Raw genomic sequence first — 21037 nt, forward strand, 5'->3', positions numbered from 1 at the left:
CAGGGGCATCAAACAGAACTCAGTCACAGACTTTCTTCAGGAGGAAAAAAGCAACCTCAAGCCAAGCCAAGCCAAGCCAGCAGGGTAAACAGCTGCTGCCGTGGGCTCTGGGACAGCCAGGAACCATGTGTCATCAGTATGGCAGCAGCCTGCTTGAAACATTTATTCCTCAGCAGCTGTGAAGAAAGAAACGTAACCCCCTACAGTATGTGATCAGTTGTGTCAAACTGCAATAGTATCTTCCACCATCATTTTGACATCTGCAAATCTAACAGAGGCAGTAATTGCAAATGTAATCCTTTGCTAATGTGCTGACTTTCTTTTCAACAGCTAGCAAAAACGGCATTTCAAGGGGAGAGGCCACTTCAGTTAAAGATGATCCCAAAGTTACAGTCCTTTACAGTTTTTGTGGTTATATTATTGCTTCAAACCAGTCATGATATATCCTTATTCCTTCTCCCTTAAGCTGTAATCCTCCCGTAACAAGAGTTTGTTCAGTCTGGACAGTACACAAATTAAAATTTTTGGCTACTTTACACAACTGATTCTTTTTACCTTTAATTCAAATACATAAGTCTTAAAAAAGCAAGCATAGAATCACTATTAGTTCTCTCTGTTCACAGACCTTGACCCTGCTTTGCTATTAAATACTGAACACCGTATACGCAGTCAAGTAAAGGAACAAAGTATATTACAAGAGATCACCAACTGTATCATACATTTAATAAATGAACTGGGATCCATACACCAAAAGAGAACATTGTTTACATAATGAAGTGGAAAGTAAAAACACTACCTCTCTCTCTAGTAATTTTTTTACCTACAGTATACCAAGTTATACAATATATTTATAGGTTACTTCCAAAATGGTTTAAACATCTAAATTTTGCATTCCCTTGCATTAAAAAATTACATATTAATTACTCTTGAAAGTTTCTGAACTCTGTTTAGCAGCAAATCTCCTTTCTTGATGGTTTCTTGGTACTGCCAATTCTTGCTATCAGGCCTAGGAATAGTGGGGGGAAAAAAAAAGGTTTAGAAGTGAGAATATATTTTACAGCAAGCCACTTACTTGCATTTCTGTAATAAATGTCATCAAAATGTATAGAATTCAACTGGGCTGTCAAAAACGATTTCTAGGAATTGTTAGCATACCTGTTAGTTTCTACAATCTCATTTACTTTGTCGATTTTGCAGTGTAATCGTCCAGCTGCGATAAATCTTGAAAGCTCCCTAAGTAAAGAAAAAAAGTTGGTTAAATCATCTTTCACCAAGGACTTGCAGACTTAGCGAACCTGCTACTACAAAACAACATTGTCACCTCAACTGTATTTCTGAAACAAGATCCTATGTATTTTCATAAGGTATCTTACGCACCCTCATCTTATTAAAGCTTGGGCGTTACACTAAAGAATAATCATTCTAGCGATCTGAACACAAAATGTCTTAGTATTTTCTTCTCAGGCCAAAGAGTCATGCTTGAGCCAGTGAAATTTATCACTTGGTTTAGCATCATCTACTCTTCAAATTCAAAGGTAGCAGTCACGTAGTGTGCCTATTTGGAATTTACCCTGATTTAAGTATCTTCATGCCAGTCAATTAATTAGAAACGTCTCTTAATAGTTCCCTACCCTTTAGTAGCTCTAAATATGCTGCTTTCTTTAATCATTATTTTGCTTAATCAGCTGGTGGTCTGTGGCACATTACTGATAATAGAAGAAAATACTCCTGTGATCAACAGTAAGACAAGTTACCACTAGTAATAAATTACTGGGAAGCATAAGAACTACTGTGACTTTCAAACATTTACCTTTGAATTGAATGGTATTTGGTTTCTCTTGAAACACCTATTCATTTCTGAATATTTCAAGCACTGTTCATATTTCTGTAACATTTTTCTATGTTAGAAAATCTGAAACTTCTCTATGAAAGAATGACTTGTGAAGGCATTTGAAACAAAGTGTTTCATGTACATAGAGTAAAAGCTAATTTCTTCGCATTAGTTCTCATCATGATCTAAATCTGCACTACAAGAGAACTGCAAATTGAGACCACAGTGTATGTTTAAGTGAAAAACATCAGATCCTGTCCACCTACCAGAAAGCCAGCCAAACTAAATAAGGAGACTTGTAGAGTACATAAAACGCACAGATCCCCAAAGGTGTAACAGTTAAATTTTTGCATGGTTGTTAACTAAGTTAGCTCTAAAATCTTAAATCTCATAGCTTATGAAGGTCCACATAAATAGCAGCATAAAGAACAAAGTTATTAATAAAAGACTAGTTTCTTATGCAGCATTCAGAGTGAAAGAAGTACTGGAAAAGTTGTAATCAGAGATTACAATCAAATTATTTTCTTTACTGAAACATAAGGTTCACTTAAATTTAGCCAAGCTCTTCCACAGAAACATAAATTGGCATGTTTAGAATCAAAGCAGAACGAAGATTTTTATTCATAATGGGATCATTATAAATAATTAAAAGGTGTAAAGTGTGAACTTTATGAACTTAAAAAGCCAAGTAACTTACTGATCTATGAATTCTACACTGACTCCAAATGCTTCTGCCATGTATCCTAACGTCAATGACCGGTAAGACTCTAGGAGCTGGCTATACGCATGAATTCTCATTTCCCGTACATAGTATCGGTAGTGGGGTGCAAACAACCAATCTTTTTTCATCTCTTGCTCTACAATAGCTGAAGAGAAAAAAAAAAAAAAAAAAAAAGGAAAAGAAAATGAGTCAGTATGAAATGTAAAACATCAGTTATGTCAATAAAACACCTAACACCAGTTAATAAGTAATCGGTGTGAACATAACTATATCATATTCTTGCATACTTCTGGATATGAAAGGTATTCTATACTAAAGAGCAATAAATTGATATATCAGTTCTAGAAACAGAAGCAGTACTAACATGCAAACAATACTGTGGCAAAGCTAATGAGACCCCGTTTGCCAGCAGAGAACTCTTCTTTTAGGGTGTGGGATAGTCCCCCCTGTACTGCAGGGGATGACCTCACTGAAGGCGAGTCCTGGGATCTGCTGTCACCCAGCAGCAGTGTGGGGCCGGGAAATTAGCAGTACTGGGTATGTAACTACTTGAGGAAACGTTGTTACCCAAAGTGGGGTAAGGAAATATCATTAACTTTCTGGTACTTGCTCTTACCGTGGTTACAAGGATTTCCAGGCATTGAAGTGACTTTTTGTCCTGAGTTTTAGTTCTCAGCTAGTGATAAGGCCAGCAATAGAAAAATGTTGTCCTTAGCTTTTAATCTGATCAGGCCTAGTCTTCTACAAAGTGAAGGGTTTTTTTTTGTTGTTGTTGTTGGTTTTTTTTTCTAAATATCTTATTTTCTTGTATTTTAAATCTCACAGAAGGAAAACAAGCAGCCTGAGAACTGGCAAGAATGGGAGTTTTCTGAAAAGCTTTTCTTCCATGTCACCCTTTTACACAGAAACCAGAGCAGAAAGCCAAAGGTAACAACAACAATGAAAACTTTCTATGTAATTTCTTTTACAGGTTGAGATTTCAGGGCCTTTAGACTACAAGTCCTATAACTTCTTTCAAAGATAAAAGCTTTCCCATCTGACCTGGCTCTCCAGTTAAGACTGTTCCATAGCCATTTTCAAAATGCTTTCCCACCTAATCAGATGAGACCTTTCATAAAGCTCACTGTATGTGAGATTTTTTTTTGTTTGAAAAATCAAACAGCAGCAAATTTTAGGTCACTGTTTAAAAAAAATATGTATTTTTGTTCCTGCATAAAGCAGCTTTAGTTCTAGACTGTAGCTACTCTACAAAAGTCGTGTATGATCTAAAACAAATAACTGAAGCACTTGAAATAGTGTTGTAGGAAAGAACACAGCCTTACCTAATGACTGGAAAAAGGCTGCATAACGGCATTCGTACAGAGAAAAGAGATACTGTCGTACAGCTGGCAAACTGTGTAACACTTCCAGAATCTCTGCTCCTTTAATAACCTGAAAGCAAACAAACATGTTTAAATACTGTCACTTTCAGCATGGAGATAAAGAGGTTAAAGAAAGGCTGTGTCTGTTTGAACCGGTGTTTTCATCTGCTTCCTTACCTTTTCCCTAAGGTCAGGCCTGTCTAATGCAATCATGCTGACATAGACTGTGTATGTTACAAATGTTTTGTAATCCATAAGTTCATAGGATGTAAACGTCGAAACTGTATCAAGGAAGAGCTCCGCCGCTTGTTTGAAATCTCGAATAGCTACGCAGTAAAGGCCCTGGTACACTTTCAGACGATTTCTCCTGTCCCAGTCTCCTCCTTCTTCTATTAGACTTAAAATAGAACAAAACCAAATACTTACTTATGTAAATGTATTACATCATAAGTTACACGAAATAAGTACAGTAAATCAACTGATACCATGTGATTGGAGAAGAATAACTTGTTTTTTGTTACAGCTTGTTGAAACAGTCCGGGCTTTGTTCACCTGTCAGGGGTAGGAAAGTGGCTTCCTTGGGACAGGTGAGGCCAGATGCTTTTGCACAGCACAAGTTTCAACTGAAAGGAAAAGTTTACAGCCTCTTGAATTGTGACAAACAGTCTTTTGAGATGTGCAGGTAAACATTACTGTCAACCTCGGCTGTGGCATTTCCACTGCCTATGCTGCTAAAATCAAAGCCATCCAACGAGCAGCATAGAAAAAAATTTAAAAGTTGCCAGTTCTCAAGAATAATATTAACACAAAATTGATGTGGCTATAAGCAGGAACACAGACAAAAATCTGCTGAGAAGGAAATATAAAAAAATCACCGCTCAAGGAACATGATAACTGGAAAGACCTTCTGCCTTAGTCTCTCAAAGAGACAGCAAAGAGACTGGAAACTGCAACTTGCTACAGGAACCACTCAAGTTCAGAATGTAGAGAGCACGGAGATGCTGAAACTAGCAGCGGAAAGGAGGGAAGGAGAGCTGCACCAAAGTACACTGTGCTGAGAATGGGCTCTTGCTTCCAGAGGAAAGGCTTCTGCTTCATAGAACCAGCTGGGGGGCACTGGCAGCAGCTGGATTCAGCTGGCAATCCTGCACTGCACTTCATCAGATGATCTAATCACACCCAAAGTTATTAGTCTTCTAAGAGCTACAGAACAGAAAAGTGGGAGTGGAAGGTGGACTACAAATACAAATCAAATCACCTGCTAGAAAATAGATGACACAAAATATTAACCTTTTTTTCTCTTCCCCTTCATAAAAAACCCGAGCAATAGGAAGCTCTCAAGTACAAAGTAACACCCACCCATCACTCTGTGATTCTGTCTCACAACCAGTGAGACAGTGTCATTTCTTAACAGCAAGGTATTTATCTTCCATTTCTTTTGTTACAGTTTGTCTCAAAAGCGCTTTAGTGCCCTCAAACAACCCAAGCAGTACCTTTTTGCCTTTTCAATGTTCCGTGTGATGAGGTCGTTATCCATATAAAACAAGCCAATCCTTAGAAGGTAGAACACGATATCCAGACGATGTCCCAGGGCCACAGTTTTGTCGTAAGTCTTGCGGAACGCAGTCAGAGCTCCCTCCTAACAAGACAGTATTTTCTACTCTAAGAACATTAAAAGCACCTAGAATATTTACAAAATGTCTGTCATAAGTACACATATTGTCTTCTGCTGATAGTTGTGACTTTGTTAAGTTTCCCACAGAACTTCAACATTGTGCACTCTGAATAACCTTAAAGAATCAAAGTTTAAACCAAGTTAAAAGAGCCAATCATACCTATCTTATCTTTTAAATCTAAGGACTACAAAGATCTACTCTAACTTAAAATTAAGTTGTACTTTGTAAATAGCTTAGAAAACTCTAAAGAGACAAGGAAAGCAAAAAATAACACCTGCAAATGGAAAATAACTTTTTCCCTTTTCAAGAAACAAATGTTTTCTTTCAAGGGCTATTTGTTTGTTTTTTCTAGATAACTTAAATTTCAGTAACACCCTCGCCTATCTCCCATCCATGTCTGAGTTCTGCCATAGAGAAAACGCTTCCTTCCTATGAACAGCACTCACTGGAATCTGCCTAGCTAAGAGGATTACGATGCAGTGTTTTTAATATGAGTCCATAAAGCCTCTACCACAAACCAACCTTGTCCCCAATCCTGCACAGGTACTCAGCTTTGGCCATCATTGCATCTCGGATTTCACTCTCCCCTAAGATCTTTTCTGCATCTTCTAATTCGTTGTCAAGACGTTTCAATTCTTCCTCATTCGCTTTCTTCATTTTGTTTAACAGATCCGTGTCTATCTGCCATTCCAGAGACTTGCAGAGGGCTTCATAATATGGAGCCATATCTGAAAAAAAAAAAAGCAGGAAAGCTTCTACTATTACTTGCTGCAATAAGTGTGTGCCTGTTTCTAGTGGAGAGCACTGAAGGACAACACGACTGGTTGTCACTGCCAGCTACATCCTTTCTACAATCAGGTACCTACTAAATCCAGACATGACTGAGCCAGTGTTTCAGCAGGCCTTGCCTGCCACATATCTTTTTGCTGACTCTTTTCTATCACTGCCCTCTTTACACCTCTCCCGTTTGCCCTTTCCTTGCTATTTATCTCACCCTGAGCACAGCGGACGCCAGTGCTCAACTCCTGCCTTGTAAAACACCAGCGCGACATAACAGTGGGCACAGCTGGGGCCAGGGCACCACTGATAGCTCCAGCCCCCTCCCCACCCCACCTCACCCCCTGCCCCCCTGTTGCTCTCGTACTGTCCATGTCCCAGGGGCAGTTTGATGCCCTCCAGCTGGGAAACACGTACACACCCGCACAAACACACACCTGCTCCAGACCGCCCCTGGGACAAATGATCACAAGACAGTCAGACCGGCTCGTCTCTGGACACACAGACAGACAGGGGCTCCCCACCTCCACGGGGGGAGGGAGAGAGGCTGCCCTATACCCCGCAGACAGACAGATGCCACCCCCCCGCCCCTCCCCTCGCACCAGGCCGCACTCACTGTGGAGCCGCACGGCCGCCATCAGCTCGTCGCGCGCGGCGGGGTCGGGCGCGCGGGGCCGGAGGCTGAGGAGGAAGCGGAGCTGGGCGATGCGGAGGTCGGGGTTCTTGGGCAGCCCCTCCTCCTCCAGGTTCTCCAGCGGCATGGTGGCAGCGGCGGTGGGAAAGGACGGGGCAGCTCGGCTCCGGGCGGGCAGGCGACTGCGGCGCGGCCCAGTGACTCAGCCGCGACGGGCGGAAACAGCGGCGCGCTTCCGCCTCGCGGCGCCCCCTGCCGTCCCGGAGGCCTGTGCGTGCTGGGGAGGGGGCGCGCATGCGCAGGGCGGTGCCTGTGGGTCGGGGGTGCGCGCTGTGAAGAGGCGCATGCGCAGTGCAGCCTATAGGGGGTGGGCGCGCGCAGGCTATAGGTGCGGGGTGGCTATAAATGCTGCGGGTGCCGCGTGTGCTCTCCGGGTGGGTACGCACCGTGCAGGTTATAGGGGCTGCGGGCGCAGGGAGCGAGTGAGCTAGCTGTAGGGGCTGTCCGTGCGGACATGGAGCTGGTGGAGCGGGTCCAGAGGAGGGCCGCAAAGATGCTCCGAGGGCTGGAGCGTCTCTCCTGTGAGGACAGGCCGAGAGAGTTGGGGTGGTTCAGCCCGGAGAAGAGGAGGCTCCAGAGAGACGTTATAGCAGCTTTCCAGTATCTGAAGGGGGCCTACAAGAAGGCTGGGGAGGGACTTTTTACAAGGGTGTGTAGTGATAGGGTGAGGGGGAATGGCTTCAAACTGGAAGAAGGGAGACTTAGATTAGATATTAGGAAGGAATAGTTCCCTGCGCGGGTAGCGATCCCCTGGCGCAGGGTGCCCTGAGAAGCTGTGGCTGCCCCATCCCTGGAGGTGTTCAAGGCCGGGTTGGACGGGGCTTGGGGCAACCTGGGCTGGGGGGAGGTGGCCCTGCCTGGGGCAGGGGAGTTGGAACTGGATGGTCTTCAAGGTCCCTTCCAACCCAAACCATTCTATGAGTGTCATTCCTGACTTCTGGCCCATGCTGCCATCTACTTTTCATTTAGCTTTTCTTAATGTTTCTCCATCTCTTAAAAGTTTTTATCTTTTCTGGCCTCGTGCAACACGCACTGATCGTAGCAAGGGCTGGGACAGGTTCCTGGCGAGTGCCCTCTCCCCTGGCGATGGGGAGCCGAGGTGCAACCATGGGCAGGTGGCAGCAGGGATGCGTGGCCCCCATAGGTCGCACCCCCCACACCAGCCCCAGTCCTGCCCCTGCAAAGTGTCTGTGCCGATGGACAGGCCACCAGCTGGGCTCCTGAAGACGCTTTCTGGTTTAAATTATGTCTTTTGCTGGAATTGGGGTTGAAACACAATGTTTTTTGGCTGATACCTTTATTTTGTTTGGTTTTTTTTTTCATCTAGGTCATGGGAGAAACTGTTCCCTCGACTGTTTTGGCACAGTGCATTCCTAAAATTGGCTTTTTTGTATTGGGTGTGAATTATTTAGAAGTTTGCTGGAAGCAACTGTTGTCTGCTGCATTTTTGATAAGTGCTAATATTTGTTATGCTGATTCTGATTTTTTTTTTTCTCCTTCATTTAAGTCATTGGCTTGTAGTTCTAGTGTTATAGAATAAAATAAAGGAGAATCTGTGTTTTAAGTTGGGTAGCTCCTTTGTTTCTCTAGGAGCAGAGGGTTTTTTTTTTGTCTTTTGTTTCTTTTTTTTTTTCTTTTTTGATTTGCAAGTTTGATTGCGCAATAAGGAATTGCTCTGTTGCTTTGCGGAGAACTGCACGTAGGTCTTTTGCAGCAATGTTTATGTTATTTGCCTGTTGGCCTTTACGTTTGCCCAGAGACCTATTAATTAGATTTTTTTTTTTTATGACAGACCCTTTTAGGCCTCATGCATATTTTTCTTTTGAATCTTGTCCCCAGCTATATTTCTTGGGCAGTGTGCTCCGGCGCTGCGGTATGCTGTTTATTCTTAGCATGCCTTGTTTAGGAAGAAAAGGACAGTTGAGTGTGGGTTTTTTTTCTGCTAAGTAAGGCTGATGTTTCATACGCTCAGGCACTGCACACGGGTGGGTGTTGCTCATGTGAGCAGCTGAGCTGGGATTAGCTCACAAAAATTGAAGAAGAAAAAAAATAATAATTGAATCAGCTCCAAGGTCCAGTTATTGCAGCCGGTCTCTCCAGCGCTGGGCGGAAGGTGGAAAGTATGTACAGCTCCCTTGTAAGCAGATAACCTGGCTGTCACCTTAGCTCTTTTCCTAATCCCTAATAAAGATTGGTTTGCGACCACAGCTGGAGGTCTGCCTGTCTTCCAAAATTCACGTCATTCATAACTATTATAGCTCTGGCCATTCTTACTGTCCGTTGAAAAACCCACGCCCTGTCAACGTCGCGCCGTTTTTGGCATCCACAGTTCATTGTGGCAGTAAAAGCCACAGTTTCATTACGTGCTGTGGGAGAAAAAGTTCTTCGTTCTCCTTTTTCAGGATTTGCCACTTTTAATTGGCCCCAAAATAAGTTGCTAGGTGTGAGAAGAGTAAGGGAGGTGAATTTTAATTTTCCTGGGTTTAGTTCTTGCTAAAACGTTGTGTTTTATTTTGTAACCATATGAAACACTAGTTAATTAAAAAAACTCAGCATTTATTGTCTGTAAATATTTGCCCACATTTTCATATTTATGTATATTTAAGCAATAACTGGGAGCAAGGGAGCTGGCTACACGCACGTGATGTTCCCTGCTAAACATGAAAGGAAATTCAGAGAGAATATTTATATCTCGAATATTTATATGAAGAAGTAAGGCCTTGTGGTGACTGTAATTCTCACGTGGCCTTACAGCATTCAAAAGGATCCAAATGAATAAATACTTCTCCCCCCCCCCCCCCCCCGAAATGGACCTCAAATGATTGCTTCCTTCCCTGCAAGATGCGGCTCCTGTGGTGGCTCTTCAGAACTCTGATGCTGCTCCTTCACTTGAAGAGTGACAGTACGGATGTGCTACAGGTTCTTTTAATGGCATTATATACCTTGTTGATCTAGCTGAAAGTAGGAGCCAGCCCCTTTAACAGCCGGCAGGAGCTCCTCAGCATCTCCCTGTGGCTCTGCACCCACAAAGCACTGGTCCTGCCTGCCTTCCTGTTCGCACCAACCCCAGAAGTGGCTCCGGTGGCATCCAGGGCATCCAAGGAGGTCTCCTCTGCCTGATGGCAGTTTGGGAGCAGGACAGGTTTGTCAGCCCTTCTAGCCATGCAGTCAAGCTTAAGAATAGCGAAATATAGTGGTATGTGCCGTTGCTTTGCTCTCCAGCATTGCCTTTCGTGTAAATGATGGCTGTGCTCCTCTCACTGGGAGCAGAGATCTCCCACCCACTTCTTAAATGAGGGGGTATCGCAGCTCTCTGGTGTTTAAGAGGAACAGACAGGTTGACTTTCCCTCCCTGTGGCAGCGGACTCCCTCTGCCAGGACGGTGCAGACCCCGCGCTCCCCCCAGTGATGCTCATGCACACAGGGAGCTTGGGTTGCTCCTTGCAGTTCCCGAGTGGACACATCGTGCATGGCCAGTTCTCCCAACAATTGCAGGTGATCATCCCAACTAACGCCACCCTCCCTGTTATTTTTTGCAGCCGTGGGAGGCCACAGACAGAGCTGGAAGTGCAAACAGAGGTTTCCAGGTGTTCTCCTTCCCCAGTATTAGCTGTTACTGACTGCTACCTAGGGTAAGGTGGCTCCCCGTGCCCCAGTATGGGCTTGCTTTGCTCCTTATTGTGTCCTGGCCAGCCCGTTGCCCTCGGAGCTGTGCCCAGGCCACCCTGATGTCCAGCGAGGCACATCGGCTGCAGCGTGTCCGATGGCGGCTGAGCAGCCACAAGATGACAGTGTTTCAGAGCAATAACTGCTCTGTATCTCTGACTGCTGGGCGTTTGGTTTGCTGGGCTGGTTCCCTCCCCCCCAGCGTGCAAAGTGAAGCTCTGCTCTTGCTAAATGCTAACCGAAAATTTTGGGGACCACCAGCCTTCTGCAGGGGCACAGCTGGGACAGACCACCCGAAATATGCCCTGTCCCCCTCCCCAGCCACTGCCTGGTGTCCAGGACCCTGTGCCCAGCCAGACGCTGACTTGCTGCCTGCAGGGAGCCACCCGGTACCGCAGTGTCAGGATCTGAGCGTTTTGCTTGCAGTTTCCATCGATGGAGCCAGGACACTGGCTGTCACCGCTCTCTCTGCTTGTCCAGCCCCACTGGGCACAGGGGCTCCTCTCTCCCTACCCGCAAAGGGGAAACCTCCCATCACCTCAGGGTAGGTGGCACTGGCCACCAGCAGGTCACAGGAGTGCTCTGCCTTCCTCTCTAGAGAGGTCCTGGGAGAGGTCCTGGCCTGACTCTCCTGGGCTTCAGAGACAGGCACCATCCCAGCACCGTGACCAGCCTCTGCCAGCAGACCAGGGCCCTGGCTTGGACCCAAGTGCTGCTGAACGGCTTTGCTTTCCTGGTGTGAAAGGCACGAAGGGTCCTGGGAGCCGGTTGGTGTGTCCATGCTGTCACGAAGAGCTCTTTGTGCATCACACCGCGAGCTGCAGGCTCACCTCGGTAATACCAATTACGCTTTCTTAACCGTGCTGTGATCCTCAGACATCTTCAAGGCCGACGCACTTGTTTCATTTCCAGGGCTGTTTTAACTTAACTTTGGAAAAGATGGCACTTGAGTCACGTCTGGCTCCATTCTTCATCTTTCGGTAGTGGAAGTGTTGACAGCAATACTCACAGCTGCACTATATAAACCTACAGGTGTTAGGCATTGATTTCTTCCGAATAAGCTCCTAGAAGTTACCTGTTTTCTTCAGGAATTATTCTTGGCGTAGATATGGCTCTCATCTCTGGCAGTTTGGCTCTCAGAAATAAGGGTCTGTATTAGCGAGGAGTGAAAGGCACAGGGTCGAGCCCTCTGCCAGCGCAGCTCCGCTGGCCGGCTGCCGTTACACAAGCCCTGGCACAAGAGTAAGGACAGTTAGAAAATGCCCTCGGGGTGGGATTTCTGCATCTCTTGACCTCCCTGATGTTGTTCTGTCACCCTCTCCGCGTCGCTAATTGCATCTGATCCGCCAGGTATCTGTTTCACCGCAATTAGTGGTGTCTTTTATTTATTTATCTGGACGTTTTCAAATCAGTAAATCCCTCCCCACTAGCATTTCAGGATGCTTCGAAGGACAACATTTCACGTAGTCCCCAAATTAAGTCTTTTACAGTATTAAAAAATCTGTTAATCAGGGTGTTCCAACGAGCAGCCGTGTTAGGGGGAGTTTATTACCTTGGGAAGACAGGGTAAAACCACATCATTAACAGAGAGACCTGAAAAGCTCTTAATATCTACCAGCCATGAGAAATCCAACTGGCAGGTAGGGACGGGACAGTGGGGGAGCATCCTCCTTCGCCCCGTACCTGCAGCAGCCCTGGGTGCAGGGGAGGGGGATGGCACACTGCCGCCTGGGGCTGGGTTTATTTAACGCCGCTGCTTCAGGAAATCGGGGGGGGGGGGGAGCTGTTTTTGAACAGGTGAGAACCCACTTTATTTGGTGCTGCAAAAACCCACGGGGAGAGACAGCTCCTGGGTGAAATGGTTTAATGAGGGGCGGGAGAGAGCGCTGCTGGCGCGGGGAAGTGAAATTCTGTGCTGTGTGTGTCCCATCATCAAACCAAGGGACACTGAAAAGGTGTCGGTAGAGGTGCATAAATATGCACACGTGCAAATGATTTATGCTTGAACCTTTTATTTCAGGTCCTGTATTCCAGCCCCCCTGTTTTTAATGCAGACTGGTGGATGCAGACATTGAATGGACTATACGAAACAGCAGCCTGCGAGTCTGAATTTCAACGTGAGGTCTATTTACTGCATCTCTTCTCCTAAGTACGGATTTACTTTCAGAAAATTGGTACTCTAGACCAACCTGCTGGTGTATTTGTTTCATACACAGCAGCAGCACCCAGGACATAACCGGCGTTTCCCGTGACAAACAGTGTGACTGTTGCCACAGACTGGTGCTGGATCTGGCCCTTGCTTCCCCACATGGAGCACAAGTACTGATCCCTCCTCCAGACTGATGTGACAGTTTTGGGGGGTTACCATCCACGGGGTAAGGTCTGCTGCTTTTTAAGGTATCCTATTGCACGTAGAAATCCACAAATCTTTATTAAGATTTGTCAGCTCCAGCTGTGTGTCTGTATCTGCCTTTGGTTTTTGGGTAATTTGTGCTGTACACTTTCACCACATGATTGCTTTTATTGTATGCGGTTGGGCACTTCTCTGTTGACTATGATTACTACCGCATCAACTGAAAATGCTCCTGTACTGTATAATTAACTTTATCTGCTTTGCTACAATGCTTCTCACTGGTAATTACACACACTTCAGCTCTTTCACTACATTTCTAAGACTTTAAGAAGTGCTGATTACTCTTGCCCAGTCTCTGTCCAAACCGGAGGGTTTTTACATGTCTACAATTATATCTTTTTCCTTGCAGCAACTCTGCTGTAATCTGGATATTGATTATAGTACATATAATGTGAACTTTAAATAAACCATCTGTTTGGAATTCATTGGGGTTTACATGTGCTGGTAGCAAAAAGCTCATTTAAATCCTCAGGTTGTTGGCCGGTTGATGTGATACTTATCAGTTTACTGAGATAATTTGAAATGGAGAGCAAGGATTTTGAAGTATTTCAGTCCTCTAGGGACTTACTCCATTTTCCTCCTCCTTAGCTCAGCCTTGTCAACCCTCCCTGCGGTGCCTTAGCGACTTTTGTCCTTTGATGATATTTTTTAAGCCTCATTTTTCTAAGGCAATAGTCTCATGCGATTATACCGTCCGCCTGTCGGTCTGTCTCTCTGTGCTCTAATGCGTTTGGACCCCTTGGTCAACTTGAACCAAATTTGGTAGATGTCGTGTGCTCTTGACAGTGTCCAATTCCTTGAAGTTACGTGCAGATCAGGTAGGGCAGATCCCAACTGGAAAGGATCAGCCGTCCTGGCTAACCCACAGGTCCTGCCCTCCAGCGCCCCGTGCTCGCAATGCCTTTTGTTTAGCTGGTGCTTGGGGAACGTGGCCAGCAGCGAGGACTGCTCTGTGGCCATCGCAGGCTACACGGAGGGATGAGAAACATACATAGGTGTGAGGCACATGGGAGGGAAGAGCTGGGAGTATTGCTGTGGTGGGGATGGGGGCGAAGTGGGGAGAAGGGGCATGGGATCTGTGGGAAAGCAGCCTTCATCCCTGACTGCTCACAGAGCAGCAGCTGCTGCTGTAATTACAAATATTGATGTATTTTCCACAGCTTATTTTCAAACACACAGCCTCGTTTATTTATTTTTTTTTTCAATCTTTATAACGACAAGTCGTTTTCACATCGTGGAAAGAAAGGTGCTTGGCTACGAAGTGTTGTATAACTTCTATTGAGATCTCCTAGCAAACCAGGCACACGTTTATTAATCAAGGCAAGTGGCGTTTGATGCAAACACCAGTGCGATGATTTAACGTTGTGTTGTCTTTTAAAATAAACCCACTGGTGGAGCGGATGCAGTCTGAACGCCCTGCTAAGGTCACGGGGCAGGGTGCTTCTCTAAAATGAATGGGAATGTAGCTCTGGCCATTGCTGCAGACTGCTGGTGTACCTGGAGAGCATCTACCAAATGCCCATTGACTTGAACGTCAATTTAACTAAAAAAGCTGCTCTCGTTTCCTTCTCCTGAGTGCACTACGAGTCCCAGAGTGAGTAGGATTTGCGGGTAGACACAGCGCTGTGCTGTACTGCCCCGGCACCCGTTGCCCTACGTGTTGTAGTTTTACTAATGGCGAGTTGCTGGCCTGAGACACTTCAGTGTGGATGAAAATAGCTGGATTATTCCCTTAGGGGGGTCTATGTCAGTTTTAATAAGCGTGCAGAAAATTCAGACCATCTGGAACTGAGAGTCCACCTCTGTGTGCGGTGCTGGAGGCCGCTCCTCGGCTGATGGAGACTGCTTCGCCGTTGCGCAGAGGTGTCTGAGTGACTTTGGGAAGCAGAGAGCTCGGATGCCCAAGTACCGCCGGTATCTTTCTTTTATTTGGAAGACTAACCCTGCTTTCCCAGAGTAGGAATACCCTTCCTCCAGTAGAGGTGAAGAAAAGTCTCCGGATGATTTACATCATGTCTCGAGATCAAACCTTCAAAGGTCAGAGAGAAGGGCCTTAAGCAAGGAAAGCACGATTTAGCCCTCTCTAAATGCTAGAGTTATTAGTGGTATTACAGCAACGTCGGCAACTCTTGGTTGCATATTTAATCTTCTTCAGCTGCGATTTGACATTATTGAGGAAAAAAACCACCCTGTGTAATTACTTCCTTTTGGTGTCCTTCTGTGATGTAACTGCTCAGAAGTAAAGAAACCTGTGCCTCGGTGGTATTTCGTAAGGACCTGGTTAGTGCCCCGTACAGCCCCGTCTGGCCGCAGCGTTCAGCCTTTGCAGCCATGGGTTTTATCCATCCATTTCCATGGCACGCTGCTCTGCAACTGGGGCTGCGTTTAACTCTCCTTTTGTAGCTGATTAGAATTGCCTGTTAGGTGGGCTGATTTTCCTCTTGATTTCCACTTTTCTTTCACCTCTCCCCTGACTTTCCCCTCCTCATCTCTTGCTCTCTGGACCTTTCTTTTTTCCCCCGTTCCTTGCACTTGGTGGTAGCAATCACCTCCTCTGGTAAATGAGATGGTTTTCCCGCTGTTGCCTCCTTTCAGGGCGTAGTCTGAGTTCCCGATAGTTATATTTTACATGGCTGTGGATATGACCGGCTTCTAAAATCCACACTCCACCCCCCCACACACACCCCAAAACCGACATGATCCCGGTGTGATGCTGAAGCACGTCTCGGGTATTCGCTCTTGAACCACCCTCTTTTCGTCTTGCCTGCTGAGACGAGCCGCTTGGCAGTTACCAGTGCACACACACCATTCGCTGTCACATGGTTATTCCCATTTGTTCACTGCATATTCCAATGTGGCACAAAAAATGGAGTGGGATTATCCTGGTCCCAGCCAGCAGCATGTGCTGGTGAGCGATATAACATATATTCTGCTGTTTTTTGCATCTTCCAGCTAACATTTTTCCCTCTCACAACTCAATTCTTTCCTCTCTCCGTGCATAAATTGCCCTTTAATGTTTTCCTAGTGTGACCTGTGTGGCAGTACCTCCACCCCTCACCTCTGTGTTCGCGCCGAATCCCGCCCTGTCATTCCCAGCGCTGTCCCACAGAGGTTGTACCTGCTGCTCTGCTCTCCGGGCTGGCACCCCGTACTCCTTCCCCTGCCCCTGCCGCTCACGTGCATCAGCCCACCGGCAATTCTGGCTGGAAGAATAACCCCGGACGTGCCACCGTCCGTCTGGCACGGGGAGGTGTTCCTCACAGCAAAGAAAAGGCACTTTGTGAAACACGGTTTGCTGCTCTCGTGAGCAGAGACAAAGCTGTCCCAGTTTGGGGCCATCGAATGCTTGCTGTTAATTGCAGAATACCTCCCGGCGGGCTGGAGGCTGTACCCCCCCCCGCTTTCTCCCCATCGGGGCTCTCTGCAGACACGCTGGGCGCCCTGTTTCGTGCATTTTCTGGTTATTTCAGCTCTTCGGCACCCATCCATTCTGCTGTTGGGTGGCTGGATCTCATTCTCGGTGTGTGTTTTCTGATTATAGCCATCCTTGGTCAGATGCCATTTAGCCACTGGTCCAACTCATCAAACAACTTGCTTTCCTGCTTAAGGCCTTGGACTTCAGTCAAGTGAACCGCTAAGAAACCCTCTCATCTTCGGTTTGATGCAGGAAGTACTGGGTTTGTGCTGGCTCCTTTTTTCAGTATTATTTTTTCAGTAGTGTGTATATATAGTGTGTATATCTATATGTATGCACACTGTATACTTTACATAGTTTTTTATATATATATATGTACATTATATGTATATATGTAATCACACACACGGGCATGAGTTTATCTATCTATACATATGAAGGTACGTATGTAATAAAGCTCGCAGGAGTCTTACTTGCATTCATTTTCCAGCTTTTTTCTCCTGGAGTTTTCGCTGAGCCATAATTTTCTGTTTTGCCCCGTTTTCCCCTTTAGAATCCATTTTCTGAGCATATCTAAAATTGCTAAACTGTTTATGCAATTGACTTTTAATGTCTAGAACCTTGACAAAGAAAAATTCCCAGAGCAGCTATTTTCAGCTACCTTTTTTATACCTGCTTGTGTTGTGCGCTACTTTACCGGTAGTTTCCATGACAGTTATCCCCGGAGTTCGAGGCAGCCGTGCCCTTGGTTGCTGTTTTGCACAGCTGCCCTTGCTCTTGCCCATCGGAGAATCTGACAGCAGAAGTTTAAACCCAATTCAATTTTTTATTTCCGTATCTCCTGTATGTCCCGCTAGCACTGTGCGGGTGCTGCAGGCTACCACAATATATAACGATTCTATGATTCTATATTGCATTCAGCATATTGCCATGGAAATCATTTGGAGGGCAGAGCTATCTCATCCTCGAAAGGAGCAGCGTATTCTGGCTACTGGAAGAGGACGCGTCGCCCACGGAAGGACTACAGCCCGGCGTAGCCAGGTTTGGTACCCGCTGGAATGAAAGAGGAGGGTGGCAAGAGCAGGTCTGGGCTACGTCTGGGTGCCCCGGCTGGCTCCCGCCCCGGCTGGCTCCTGCCCCCGCCGCCCCCCAGCACAGCCCCTGCCCGGCCACGGCCCCCCTCCGGGGCACGTTGCTGCACTGCTGCTCTGCTACTGCAGAGTCGTCCAAACGTGGAAAAAGTATTTTGAATATTTTGAACTGTATATTGACTATTTCAACATCTTTTAACGTTTTCAGCATTGTCTTGGTGTTTTCTTCTGGCTCGTTCCCCTTTTTCTGTTTTCTCCATCCCGCCTCTAGTGACTCACAGCCCTTCCTGAAGTGCCGAGCAGCACTCCTTTGATACGTTATCCTTATGCATTGCCTTGTTATCCCTATCTATTCACTCAGGTACAAATAACTGAGCTTTCTGTACGATTTACTCTCCACCCTACTAGTACCTCCTCACCCTTTCTGTGCATCGCTTTTTATTTTAGTTGACCATTTCCTTCTATTTTCCCAAGCGCTGCCTCCTTTCATTCTTACCTTCTCGCGGCCTTCCCTCCCGCCACCCCCAGCTTCCTCTCCTGAATCCACTTAAGTGTAATCTAAAACATACTGCATGAAAGTGGAAGCCCAAAGAAATATTTGCTCTGGCTCTCGCTAGCACCGTGCGATGCCAGCGAGCTCTGAGAGAGCGGATCCTCAACCCTGCAGTAAAACGAGCTTTTCCCGTAAGTTCAAAATTTGAGTCTTTCTCACAAACTACCGTCAAAATGATTGTCAGCTCAAAAAGCGCCTTTTAACTAAATTCAAAGGAACGCATTCAGAGCAGATTTTTGAATTTCCACCGTGATAAAACTAATTACAATTACCAGCCTGTTACTGAAACAGAAAACATCCAGAATGCCACAACATTTGAAGTTATATTTTAAGGAACAAATATACCAGATCAGAGAAAAAGGCTTCAAAGTCCAAAGCGATCGTCGTCTTAAACAGTCTTAATTGCTTGTAAGATAAATGGGAATGAAGAACTAGGGGAAGGAGGGAGCCTTGCAGATAATCCAGGAGAACGGGATCTGCTATAGCAAATGAGCTGTGATCCAGTACTGATTCATCCCGAATTCCCAACCCGCCTGCCCAAATCCCACCCCCACCTACCAACCAACTCACTCGTCTCGTAGCGTGCAAGGGAGACCGAGAGGTCTCATTTCAGGTGGTTATGGACTAATGAACGCTACTGCTGGCTACCGAGAGCAGCTCTTCAAAGCTCCTTAAGTGTTTATTCATCCTCGTAGTTGCTCTTACTCATCTCTCATCCGTAGTCAGATGAAACGCAGTTTTGCAGCCGTGCTGGGGGAATCGCTCTGCCCTGTGGGAACAAATTATCCCAGTCCTGGCAAAACCTTTGGGTGTTTGCCAGCGGTGTGTGGCCCTCCTTGGGTGGGGAGGGAGATCTCGGCGATATGTGAGATTGAGCTGCTCCGTGCAGATTTTCCCAGCTAGCTCAAAAAGTCCACTTCTCCTTCTGGAAGGCTTTTTTTTTTTTTTTTTTCCTGGAAATAAGTTATTTTTAAACAACTGACTGATTAGAGCCTTGGTTTGTTGCACTGTCTGCTGGAGGTGACTTCATGGGTGCACTTTTGCCAGTGTGATCCTTGCAATATATGTTGTTCACCGACAGGTCCGGCCCAGCCACAGTGGGGTCTGGGTGATATTCCTTATCTGACGTGTCTCACCGGGACCCGGAGACTCCCTGTTGTGGGCAGCTCCAGCAATGAGAGGTTAACCTCGCTTTCCTGAGGGTCGCTGGTGTTTGAGGCTCTCCCGTCCTCGTGCTCCGCTGTGTACCCAACCCCAGCGCCTTGGGACAAACCTCGGTGAGAGCTGCATTTCCAAAATGCCACGTGCTTAGGGCTGTACCCAGCAGCCGGTTGTGCCAAGATGCCCAGTTGGGCTCTTCCATGTGCAGCGGCCAGTTGCCTGATTGGCACAGTGCCTATCTGCATGTCTGCCCAGGCCAGCCCAGCTGGTGGGACGGGCTGTGGAGAAGTCCAGGGGGTGGCAGAAGAAATTCACAGAAATTAGAGGAAAGGAGGCAGCGGAGGACCAGCCCCTATACTCACCACCCCACCGTGCACTGCAGCTTTGCCTCCAAGCGTTCGCCAGGAGCGGGGCTGGGGGTGGGACCCCTAAAACCAGGGCTGGGGGCAGTGATGGGGAGGCAGAAAGAGAAGGGGACATCGGCCAGGCTGGTGAGATGGGCCTGGGAATGGCGGCCGGAGCTGGAGCTGCATCTTTCCATGTGTGGTTGGCCTTGCCGCGGAGCCCTGGGGATGTGGATTTTGGGAGCGGTCACGGCTCGCTGCTTCTCGAGTTGTGGTGTTTATGGCCGGCTATGGTTTTGGCACACGGTTCCTGTTTCAGCTTCTTCCCAGGCGCGTGGTTTGGGTATGACCGTTCTGTGGCTCAGGGATCTGCTCCCAGGGTCCGAGGGCTGGCCGGGCATTGTCGCCGGTGCCTTCCACATCATCCCTTTCCGATGACGATGGAGCCGAGGTGTGGCTGCTCTGCGGTCCCCGTCTGTCGTTACAAGGCAGCTGATATTTTATTCCAAGTTAGACTAACCATGAAAATGTGCTGGCCACTGGAAAGAGATGTCTTGAGCACACAAAGCAGCTTACAAGCCTGAGAAGAGAGGAGGGAATTTTTCATTTGGCAGAACAACATGCATAGCGAGCGCTCTTGTTTTTAATAAGCTCACAAAGCTTTCTTGAAAGCCAGGGATTTTTTTTTTCCATCCTGAACACATGAGGTATTTTCATTTCATAATGAATGCATGTTATGTCCAACTTCCAGAAAGCCTTTCGCATGAAAAAAAATAGCAGAGTTTTTCAGATGCTGAAGCAAACAGGGTGGAAGTAATCATGGAACAAAATGCTGGAATATTTGCTCTGTGCTCAGAGATTGTGGGGCATCTTGTATTGTCTGAAACAGCACCAGATAATAATCATACGTGCAAATCTCTCAGACTGGGGCAACAGGGAGAGGAGCCAATCTCTGTGTCTCCATAGAGCTGGAAGAAATCTCAGATATTTCTGTTTGTCTGCAGAACAGCTGGGGACTTCTCAGACATGAATCTAATTAAGCATATTCCTTGCCACAAACACTTCAAGTCCTATTTCTGAGATCCGAATGTCTTTCCAAAATGAAGCCTTAGGAATATTGCTTTTGTGCAGCATGCTTTTTTTTTTCCTTTTTTTTTTTTTTTTTTCCCCTGGTCTGGGCAAAATTAAATTACAGTTATAGGCTCAGAGCAAAATTTACTGAAGTCAATAATATTGATTGATATCTGGATATCAGCAGAATGTCATGCATTAATAATAGCTGAATTTAATCCACGGGCCCAAAGGGGCTCCCCGCAGCGATGTGGGTATTGGAA

General features: G+C 46.3%; 1 protein-coding gene across 1 annotated transcript; it reads right to left on the bottom strand.

Moving 5' to 3' along the window:
• Positions 1-701: 701 nt before the first annotated feature.
• On the bottom strand, positions 702-7201 carry PSMD6 (proteasome 26S subunit, non-ATPase 6). The gene is made up of 8 exons (XM_082487875.1): positions 6983-7201; positions 6112-6317; positions 5407-5552; positions 4091-4310; positions 3875-3983; positions 2529-2697; positions 1156-1233; positions 702-1006 (listed from the first exon to the last, which is right to left on the bottom strand). Exons 1-8 carry the CDS (start codon positions 7125-7127, stop codon positions 910-912), a joined length of 1170 nt encoding a protein of 389 aa, XP_082344001.1. The 5' UTR covers positions 7128-7201; the 3' UTR covers positions 702-909.
• Positions 7202-21037: the final 13836 nt, after the last annotated feature.

This window comes from Vanellus vanellus (assembly GCF_965231255.1).
Source record: "Vanellus vanellus genome assembly, chromosome: 9".
Taxonomy (NCBI): Eukaryota; Metazoa; Chordata; class Aves; order Charadriiformes; family Charadriidae; genus Vanellus; species Vanellus vanellus.